At 33.3% G+C, this 11,890-nt stretch overlaps 1 protein-coding gene across 1 annotated transcript; it reads left to right on the top strand.

Moving 5' to 3' along the window:
- The first annotated feature begins 595 nt into the window (after positions 1 to 595).
- Positions 596 to 1,877, top strand: LOC108367459 (uncharacterized). The gene has a single exon (XM_017622074.1). It carries the CDS (start codon positions 1,311 to 1,313, stop codon positions 1,875 to 1,877), a length of 567 nt encoding a protein of 188 aa, XP_017477563.1. The 5' UTR covers positions 596 to 1,310.
- Positions 1,878 to 11,890: the final 10,013 nt, after the last annotated feature.

Here is an 11,890-nt window from a genome sequence, read left to right as displayed (position 1 = left end):
AACAACTTGATGTTGCATTACTATTATTGCAACTTTTTGCAGATATTGTCGAAACTCTTAAACATAGCTCTAAACGTAGGCAAGTACTTGGAGACACAGTTGGACTACGTAAAATTTTTCAACATTAGTAACCTGCTGAAGACCAAGATAAAACACGAGAGATTAAGACACCCAGCGCAAATGAGAGAGGTAGAGATAGAGAGAGAGAGACAAATATACTCACGATGTTTAATATAACCCAAATTCAAAATAAAGATAATTAAAAATATTGAGCAGCCATTCGGACTAAGATAATTTTATTACATTTTCTTATGTTTATAGATAAATTTGAACCAAAACAAAGCAATTCGAATATTTGTATTTCAAAAATTTTATGGAAACTTAGTGATTGTGAAAAGTTAAAAAATTTGAGTTGCAAAGTAATGAGACTACCGGGGTGAAATGAAATGATGATGAAATCCAAGTGAGAATATTTCATAAACTGTAAAATAAATTTCGGAATCACAAAGTGAACAGTTTTAAGCAAAAATAGAAATTGCTAAACGAAAAAAAGAATTTGTGAAATAATAGCTTCCATTTATTCGGATAGCGATTGAAGTATTTTGTAAATTTTGTGTGCATCCATAACCCAAACCATTAAGATTTCACGTTTAAAATAATACTTTACCGGAGAATATTTATATATCTCCTTACATTACTTTCCTCGTTCAAGCATAAATTATCCGAGTAGCGCACTTAATGTAACTGGGTGTTAATATTTTGGTACCAAATTATAAACAAACTCAAATTACACATACAAAATACAAATAAAATACTCGTATCCTTCTCGTGCACAAATTTTTTCTGTTTATCACCATCAACGGAGTATTTTATTACAGCAGAAAATTATATAAAAAGTTTTCAAACCAATGGAAAATCATAAAGGTGCCAGAAAATTCAAATAAATGAGGTAACAAATGATCGTTTCTACTTCAAAGTATGTACAATAAAATCTTGTGACAAAGAGGGAGTGTTGCAGAGATATATTAAATACAAAATTATAAAAACTTTGTTGTCGAAAAGTAATACATAAGAATCGGCTTTATTTGAATAAAAACTGACGACAATCATTTAATTTGTACAAAAGTAAAGTTGCCTATTAAGATAACAATGGCCGCAACAAGCGCAATGTGCATCGTTTAATATAAATCCTCTAATCCTCTCACCGCGTAATTTTGAAGTGTATAACTATTAGTGCTATTCTTCTGTCCCCATTGCTTTCTTTGATCTTTGTTTTCGGTTTCTTCGATATTATTTTTGTTCAAAAAACCATGTCCACTGGTCGCCGTTTAGCCAAACGCTCAATTATCGGTACAAAAGTTTGTGCACCTGGACCTGATGGTCTTTGGTATTCTGGCGTTATACAGGACGTAAAAACGCCTCCTACTGCCACTGTCACGTCGTCGTCGCTATTGGCCGATAGTGACAACGCTGTATCTAATAACAGTGGTACAAATTTAACTGCTGATACCAAGTATATAGTACGCTTCGATTTTAAGACACAAACAATGCAAAACTCTTTGGACTCATCACCATTATCGTCGTCCAAGACGCTAATAATAATGGAGGCACGTCGCACAATTAGCGCTCACTTAAGTCCAGCGCAAGCTTTGCGTCGTAACGCCATGATAAAGGAGTTTCGCGAGTCGGACTTAATAGGTCCTGGATTTCGGTCTATTATGGGCGTTCATTTGCAACCAGGTCAACGAGTGTTTCTGACCCATAATGGGCGTGAAACTTCAGGCGATGTCATCACCCACGATTTGGAAAAGGATGAAATCGGTGTAAAAATCACCACAATCGGAAATGAGGTAAGTACACCGAATAACATAAATTAAGCAAAAATAATTCTTCACCCAAAACGTAAGTTGAAATTTCTGCATACAAACCGTAAATGAAGTAAAACTATTATAATAAATTGTTTTTTGATTAATATATGCATGTAAATGTAAAATGAAATGTATACTAGTTTATTTTTTTTTTGCTTGTTCATCTTTTTTGGCGATACTTTTTCTCACCCCTATTTTAGGTGTGTACACCCAGAGGGTGGGAGTGCGAATCTGGCGCACTGCTCAGCAATTGTGTCATGCGAGGTTAAGATTTCTGTGGGAGATGTGCTTGCACTCAATTTGTAGAACTTTTTCTCACATCCTATTTTATATTTCTTATATACTTGCACATACATATATATACAAACATATAAATGTATGCATTACTGCACATTTGCTTACCGTAGAGTGTTTGCGCGTTAAAGAGCAAATTCCGCAGCTCTCACTCGTTGCCAGTTGGCTTTTAGCACATTTACACTTCTTCGGTTGTATTTGAATCTGTGGCAGTCGCAAGTTCGAGGTATACACTCGTATTGGGTAAGTATGTCAAGGTTAAGCGCATTCCGAAGGGTGGCGCATGCGATGGAGAGCTTGAGAGGGAGTGAAAGGTTAACCCAAACCCCTACGATACTGTAAAAACAATGAAAATGAATAATGGTATACATTTTTCCGATTTTCAAGCTGCTGTAGGATTTTTTCCGTAAAAAAAAAAATTGTCATCACGTATTGGATATGTATACACAACTATGATTTTACTTCTTTTTTCAGGCGTCTGATTCTTTAATTAGTGCTTGGTGTATTCCGCATAGCCACTTGCTCAATGTTTCTTATTTCAAATTTTAACCATATTTCATTGAACCACTAGCACGGTGCTACAAAAAAAAAGAAATCACGAAATACACCCGAAACGAAACTTAGTGTACCTAAATGAAAATAGGTTTCTTATAGTTATTTTCTTATCTAAATATTAACAGATTGACTGTCACACTTTCCAAAAAATCTTAAAGTCCGGTACATACACACGTATGCATGTATGTATGTATAAATTCAAGGCCGTATTTTTACTAAAATAAACTGGTAAACTTCCACAATTTCTATGCAAATGCATTAGTTAAGGTATCAATTTATTTGAAAATAATTAAACTTTTAAATAAATTCTACATATTTGGCTACTTTAAAAGAAATTTTTTAAATTAGCGATGGCCAAAATTGAAAAAATTAAGAAAAATCTGTTTTTTTTAATAATCTTACCCGACAAAAACTACCAACAATATACTGGTATACATTATTTTAATAATAATAATTTTTTGGCGCTTACATACATGCTAGTGTTTTGACCTAGCTTATCCTCAGATCTGGTCACGCACAGGGAGGGACCTACACTTTTACGCCGACGGCGATTACATTTTTATGAGAAGCTGTTTTCATTACAGAAATACACTCGCAGGTTTGCTATTGCCTGCCGAGGGGGGCCGCAATTAGAAAAAAAATTTTGTTTTTAATTTTTTGTTCTTGGTCGGAAACTGGACTTGAATGGTATATTTACATTTACATAAGCATTATGGATGCATAAACGGTTAGTTATGGATAGAATTAAAATAAAACACACCTAGCCTTTTCGTCGGCGGCGCACAGTGTGAGATTTTGAAAATCTAGGATGTCAAAACTTAATTTTAGCCAAAGTTCGAGAGTTATGAACTTGATTTGGCATGATTTTTATCAAGAACATAAGCTTCCATATGGTTATGAATAACTAGTTCCAACTACTATTCCAGAGTAAAACGAAAACATTTGACCTTTATATACTAAAATGGCCGACTATCCCTAAAAAGACAAGTTGGAGTTGGATTGGTTGAATAAGGAAAATGAATTAGCAACAAGAGTTTACGGGATGTACATAGCTCAGTGGTTAACGCTTCTGACTTCGAACATGGATTACGCAGGTTGCCATAACTTCTACCGCTTAGACTTTGTTGCTTTTTCAATTTTTCCTAATTAACAATCATGGTTCAAAGCTCAATAAAAATATTAAAAACAAAAATAAAAAAAGTTAATAGGACCTTTCTTATAACGAAAGAGCCGCCAAAAAAACAAGGGTCAAAATTTTTTGAAATTTTAACTTTATAATGCTCAGATATTCCTAAAAACTAAAAAATTGCCCCCAAAATATTTTTTTTAAAAAGCTGATACAGTTGGCTAAAAACAAGCTCCATAGGTAGTTTTTCATTAGGGTTTTTCGTTTAAACGTGAGAAGTTTTTTCTAGAACTACTGTCGATCACCTTCTTAACCTTGTAACTCCATCCCCATACAATTTTTTGTTCGTCTAGACCTCCCACTATCACTGTGTGAGTTTATAACTACATAGTCCCCTTTTACATTAGTTAGAACAATTTCTCCATATCCATGTTGAAGTCTGTGTTTTTCTTAGTACGCATGCCAAATTTCAAGTTATATCATGTCTAGTGACGATATCTTAAATTATAGCTTTTCACTTTTATCTCACTCAAGCAAATTTCATAAAGCTCCTCGTGCAATATATCACTTAATTTGAAAAAAGACGCCTTTGGGCAAAAAATGGGCAAGATTTTATTTTCTAGGTCTGTTCTGTGATTATGTACGCTCATCCTATATGCTTTGTCGTAGGCGAACTACGCCGAACTGGTAAGTTATAGTTACGGTAACCATATTTATAGGAGCCTAATATGGGACAAAAAATAATTTTGCTAATTTTTTCCACAAAGGCTAACAGATCTTAAAACCTTCTTCAATGACCCTAGATGTATTAGCCATGAAACAGCATCCGTATAGTAACATCATACATTTGTTGGACATTTTTCTCGGGAGTTTTTTGGCAATTTTTTGCTAACGGTGTTACGCATCTTTTTCATACAAAGTAAGAATGTAAGAAAATTCTTTGATAGGGAAGCACATGAGCAGCACCTTGCACTTTATTATACTCAATTTTAATGAGCTACAAACCTGCAAACAAATGATCTTATAACTATTATGATTAAAAAGTTTGAAATTTCGTTCAAACTCTACAGAATTAATTTTTATAATTTTTTCACAAAGTCGGAAATTTTGATTTATATAGTTTTTGTTGGGAAGATAGCTTTACTTTCATAAAAAATAATAAACATTAAACAAAGAAAAATAGCCAAGCCTTTCTAAAATGTAGAGTCCTAATTTATATTTTTTTGGTCACTGTATGTGTTCCTCGATTCGAATCACAGGCACTCAGATTATAAAATAATAACAGTTTATGGAGAAAGTTACGATCATATACCAACCAGTGCTGCCACTTTACCACAATTGTGGTAGATCTACCACATTTTCGGAAATTTTTCACTTCTACCACAACTACCACATATTTAAAAAATCTACCACAATTTTACTGCTGCTTTCATAAAAGTTGAACAGCAAATTTTCTCCTAAATATCAATTTAAAAATCAGAATATTGTGTTAGTTCAAGAGGTGAAGGTACTGCCAAGCATTTCAAAATTTTTATTGCGTACATAAGTATAAATGCTGGTTTTCACTCACAAATTTAGTGGCATTTATCAACAAATAAGTGAAAACACGTTGTCAAATGGAACTAAAAAACGGTTTATCGATTGACTTAGATCAGAATAGGTTTTCAGTCGTGTACATGTGCTGTTAAGTTGACTATGTGTCCGTTGCTGGCCCATAATATACTTGGAAAAGGCATGGGAAAAGGAGATAAAGTTGTTTCAAAATATGTTGCCAAAATTTGTTGACAAAATACGACATAGTGGAAACCAGTCTAAAGCTGCATTTACACGAATCGATTTTTCTGGCGATACATTTCCACAGGAAACAAAAGTTGAGCGAGTGCCATTGTGATATTATTTTCTTCCAAAAAATGGTGCCCTTTGACAGTGCAAAATGTGTTTGATGTTACACTCAACCCTATAAAAGGGTATGTCTTTGCCTTCTTCTCCTTGTCCAGCTCAAGCATTTTATAATATCAGCGTTTTAAGCAATCGTCTGATTTACGGGGTAACCATCTCCCCTGACAAAGCTTCAAAGGGTAGATAATGTGCGTTTTTTTGATTTACAAAAGTGTGAAATTTTAAGAAAGGGACACAAAATTTTCTCACCTTGCCTTTATTTTAGAATCGAACGCGAAGAGAGGTGAAAAGGCGAAATTTTTTGTTAGAAACGTACACACCGTTATACATCTTTTGTATTATTTATTCATCTTTCATATGAGTTAAATATATATCCACTTAAAAACTTATTGCACTTGTTTACATCACACTAATGTTTGTTCTCAAATACACTAGTAGATAATCAGAGTTCCATCGAGGAAATATCGCCTGGCAATGGTGTAATTCGGCGAATAAAAAGTTTACAAATATCCTACCACACTTTGTTAGAGATCTCCCACTGTTTTTATAATAATCTACCACTAATTTGGTTTCTGAAGTGACAACACTGATACCAACACCATTATTCATGAGCTGTTATGGCGTTAAAATACCGAACACCGAATACGGGACAAATACAGGACATTAAAAGAAATACAGAACAGATGGCGTCCCGTATAAACTAAATAATTTACCAGAACAATTGGTTAAATAAAATTATAGTTTAAAAAACTAAAACCTCGCTATTATAATTTCCATTCGTACTGTCATCAGGTATGTAACTTGAGAATAGAAATCGCTGCATCTTTCAGGCGCATCAATATTACATAGTTACATACCGAGCTAATAAAAGGGAGGTAAAAAGAGGACTGTCCCGTTTAATACATGACGGATGGGCGCCGTAGTTATAGTCTATGAAACATTCAAGATTTTTGAAATTTGTCTTACCTTTTACTGATTATAAATTAAAATACTTAAGAGCAAATATAAGGGTCCAGAATAGCAAAAAATTTTAGTGAAAGTATTTACCTTTAATACAAAAAAAAACTTTTTGTCAAAAAAACGCGCAAAACTTCAATTTGATCACTCAAAGTTTTGTTATCGATCCAAGCTTGCAAATTTGTTTTTGCATGCTGTTCAATAGCACGCGTTTGATAGCTGTTATCATACTAATGACATTGGCGCATATTCATAGTCATATTTAGTACTCAACTAAGTCGAAACTATTCTAAGTCACAACTAAAGCTATTCATAGTCGCCTTAGTTTCGACTTTTCTGGCTAAGTACCAACTTAAAATTTAGTTTCGGCTGCAGCTGCAACTAAGTCGTAACTAGGAAGAAGTATTTTATCAAATTAAGGGAAAACAGACGAAATATGTAAAAATTAAGTTGGTAGAGGGTGATTTTGATAATATTGAATAATNTATTTTACACAATTAACAAGAAAATGATACCTTATTCTTTTGCATAATCATGCAATGAAAATAAAAATTACATAAACGGATGATCAAACTTCACATTATTTAATAAAAATGTATTTTTGCCAAAATATCGTAAAGAAAAATTTATACATTTTCACACTCGTTTTGTTATATCGTAAACTAAGTCGAAACTACTTAGTAGAAGTCTGAAATGCGACTATGAATAGAGGTATATTTTAAGTTGGTACTTAAATTTAAGTTGCAACTTTGTTAGTTTCGACTTAGTTGCTGGACTATGAATACGCGCCATTTCTTTTACTTATTCTCTGTTATGCTTATTTGCGTAACGATTGGAGTCAAATTGCAAAATATGTTGGATTTTCGAGCACATTTTTTACATTTTGGCGTCCTAGATTGACTAAACCCTCGCGTAGTGGGTCAGCCAGAGGCTAGGAGTCTCCAAAATATGTAACTTTTTTCAATTTAATGGCAGATCTGTGAAACTTTGCATATGTTATCTAAAATAAATAGGTCTTAAAATTATATAAAACTCATTATTACTAACAAAAAAACATTCAGAGTTAAATCAGCATATTTATGAAACAAATTAGTATAGCATTGGAATATGTTTCTCATTTGGGGAGCAGCTTATAGAAATAAGTAGGAACAACCGAACGGGACTGAAAGTTAGCTGCTCCCCAAATGAGCAAGTAGGGAGCAGTACAAAAGCAAAGTAAAAAATAAATTTTAAGTTTCTAGCATTGCTCAGAAATAAATATAATTTTGAGTAGTAACATAAAATAGTTTCTTTTGAAAAATAGTTAATTTATGTACAAACATGTATGTATGTATTTTCGTGTGTATACCACACAGAAAAGAAAAATAATAAGTACACTTAATAAAGCCTTCAACTGGTTCACAAGAACGTCATTATTTTATTAAAACAAAATTACAATATCAAAATTAAAATGTGCTTGCATCGCTTTTTAAATGCTTTGGTTGAAGCGCTCACCAAGGGCTTCTTCGGGAGCAGCAAGGTAGCACTTCTTTCTAATGACACCCAATGTTAAAATACAATGAAGTGCGAAATTAGGAAGGGTGCGCTCACTGCTGAATATGGGGCCCTCCAATGGCACTAAGAAGCGCTCCATCTGGCCTCGTTGGGAAGTTCCTATCTGACGAAATTTTGTAAATTTTTAGGTGTGTATGTGCATTGTCATGTGCGGATAGTTTTGAGTGTTGTAATATTATATTTGAACGCTTATGGCATAGACTGGCTCTTGAAATTTCAGTGAGTATTTTATGTATATTGGCCATTGCAAAACAAAATATTTTGAGAAAAAGTAACACACTAGAAAACAAAGCGTGAGGGTAGAAAAAATCATTCAACAGATTATAAAAGAAGTTTAGCTCATTCTGAAAGATTTGAATTCAGGTGATATTTGCTTTCTTAAACTGGAGATGTAAGGGTCGGATGTAAAAAGTAATGCTTTGAAAAGGTGTGTCTTCGTTGAAGACCTAGAACATTTGCTGGAGTGCGCAATTCTAAGTTCAGACGGTTTCCCTATCGGAAGCACTGCAAATGGATTAATTATATTTCCTCCGCTTATTAGAATTTTGCGGATCGATGAATAAAGTATATTTTTCTACGAAAAGTTGGGGCGTATTATAGCAATATATTCATCTCTGAAGCTATCGTCATTAATATTATACCAATCCTTTTAATAAAATTTTCATCCACTTCTGTAATTTCAGCTGTACAATGAAAGTTTTCGAAAAGTTTTCGCTCAGTGTTACCATCGTTGCTGCTGCCGCTGCCTTCACAATGTGTAAACCACGCTCGGTTAATTTTTAATATTTTTATGAAGTTTATTCTCTGGGGAATTTGCTGATCACTTTTCAAAGGCTAGGTTGTATGAAATATGCAAAATAATTTCTATATTTCTTATCCAAGCGGGGATGATAAAAAGGCCATATTCATGAGCGCTTTCATTTTCCGTTTTTGCACGTTTTTTAAATCGTTATTAGAGTTCACTCTTAACGACAGAACTGTGTGCGTTTGAGCGAAAGTGCGAAAACGTGAAATATTCGACAGGTTTTTAACAACAAACATATGGCAACGTCTCGCACTTTTACTTCACACAAACGCACAGATGAAACACTGACTGAAATGCAAAAAGCGAGACTTCTACCACATTGTGGTAGATCTGCCACTTTTTTGAGCATCTACCACACAAGGTCTGACATCTACCACATATTCGCATTTTTGAGTGGTTTTATTTTTGCTCGACATAATTTTCTTAAGTTTAAGAGCAAAAATTGTCCAACACTAAACACTAACAACAGGCAGAATGGGATTATAAAACATACTGTAAAATATTACATTTTCTTAATATTCAATTTTTCGAGAGGAAACGTGGTTTTATTATGTTAAATTGCAATATATATGATTTATAAAGTTAATTAATAGCGAAAATGTTAAAAAAAAAACGGGGATTTTTGTGAAAGTATTAGCAAATTTCAATGCATCTAAAGTTTCTAAGAGGTGGCCAAAACTCACACAATCATATATTTCAATTTTGCTAAACGATAAGGGAATGAAGAGAATAATTCGCTCGCGCGTCTAATGCAAACAGCGTTGTCAACGATTTCGAGTTGCAAATTATAAGAAAAAGCGATTTTTTATTATGTTAATAGTGTGAAAGGTAGAGATTATATTAAAGAATTATGGGCTTATTCATAAAAAATAAAGTAGCTCTATAAAAGATTTATAAATTAAAAAATGTATGAAAACGTCAATTTATAAAGGTCTTTAAGCCTACTTTATTTTTTATGAATAAGGCATATAGTTTAATATATATGTTGATTAGTTCACTTTTTATAATTAAAATTAAAATTAAAACAAATAGTTATTTTGTCTTCTTATTTTGAATTAAAAGAAAAAGGATTTTTTAGCATGATTTTAAATTCATCTTTTTATTTATGTGCATATTTACTAAATAGTTTATTAATTCAATATTTGGTAATAAGGGGAGATGGGGCTATACAGACGCTTAACGAAAAAGTTTGTCACCCGTGCGATTTCTTCATGAACAATGACACACCAAACATATTGAACATTTTTACCGCGTCTTGCAGCGACTTGATGGCTTGAAAGTTTCGCATCGATTGAGCACGATCGCAGCATAACCAAAATCGTTGGCATCACTGATTCATACCCTGCAGAAAAAAATTATCAATTGATAGAAAATAACCCACTTGTAGTTAGCTTTTTTGTGGGACTTCTATAAAATATATAACTTGTAGTTAGCTGCAAAAAGCTAACTTGAAACTAGTACCTTTCCCGTCTAGTGCGTGCAACAACGTATTTTTAGAGGAGATGGCTGAACTCTGCCTAACTCAGCTCAAGTAGCACACTGGTGTATAAATTGGTGTAAATTTATGGATTTTGGTACAAATCTGATTAGATTGAATGTAAAAAGAACGTTTTGATGTATTTGTTATTCCACCAGAATTTCTTTCAAACCAAAATTCTACCTTTAACATTTTGGTACTATTTATTCATTGAGATTAGTACGAAAACTACACCAGCTCCTAAAATGCGCCACTTCTTTCATTTGGTTCACAAATAGCTCCACGTTAACAAATGTCATTAAAATTATTCAGGCGACATTCTAAATAGTGATGTGCTGAATTCTCGGTACCCAATACTTGAAAAAAATTTCGGTGCCCAATACTTCCTTTTCGGTACCCGATACCGATTCGACACACTAAACTTTCGTCATTATATCTGTGCCGTTCAATTAAAGTAGCTTAAGTCACTTTAGATGGTTTGACTTTGAATTAAAAAAAAAATCAGTTTCCTTTGAAATTGTTTTATATTTTAATTAAGATTCTATTATAGGGGCATCTTGAACTACATCTTTGGCTAGTTAAACGTTAAAATATTGCTTGGGAATCCAATGAAATGTGGCTTTAAAGGGAAAAGGACCTATCTCGACATAGGCTAGTTTTGGGGGTAAAAATTATTGATAATTTATAAGACATCGCCTAAAAACCCAAAATGTACAAATAAGACGGTCCTTTCTCAAGAGATGAGCAAAATGTAGTTAAGTGAAGCAAGTATAATGTGTGCGTCGAAGAAGGCAGGCAATTAAATCCGCACAATAATGATCAAGGCGAATTTAATAAGGTGGTGTTAGCCGTATATAAGTAAAAAATTACACTTACAAATTATACGCAGATATTCATACTGTCATTAGTATGAACTACAACAAACACGTAATTTTGATGTAATGTCCTCCACGGCGAAAAATTCAGATACGTCGGTAACACCACCTTATTAAATTCGCCCTGATACTGATGTCGCAAAACACACTCTCGCCTTCTTTTACTTATCGCAACCGTCTTTCCAATTGCAATAGTTCTGGTGGCAATATTATTTATTTTTAATAGCTGACACTATATTTATGTGTACATATAACTCATATTTTTGGCTGTTGCGCGCTCTTATTAGAAATTACAAGATTTCGGTACCGAGCATCGAAAGTATTTGATACTTTTTAAATCGGTACCGAGTATCGATCAATACTTAAAAGTAGCGACTCAGCACATCACAAATTCTGAGAGCAATTGACAGTGGATCAAAGAATTCACCAAAAAATGAATATTGAATACACCACACAGTAGCTTTGTTTCGTTACAGATAG

Source organism: Rhagoletis zephyria, unplaced genomic scaffold (genome assembly GCF_001687245.7).
Source record: "Rhagoletis zephyria isolate East Lansing unplaced genomic scaffold, Rhagoletis_zephyria_1.1 Rzeph_scaffold_00045, whole genome shotgun sequence".
Taxonomy (NCBI): Eukaryota; Metazoa; Arthropoda; class Insecta; order Diptera; family Tephritidae; genus Rhagoletis; species Rhagoletis zephyria.
Note: the sequence above shows the minus strand (reverse complement) of the source record. Positions and strands in the feature narration are given on the sequence as shown.

Bases quoted from the DNA above. Each gene is read 5' to 3' on its own strand.
- LOC108367459 (XM_017622074.1), top strand. From the start codon at position 1,311: ATGTCCACTGGTCGCCGTTTAGCCAAACGCTCAATTATCGGTACAAAA.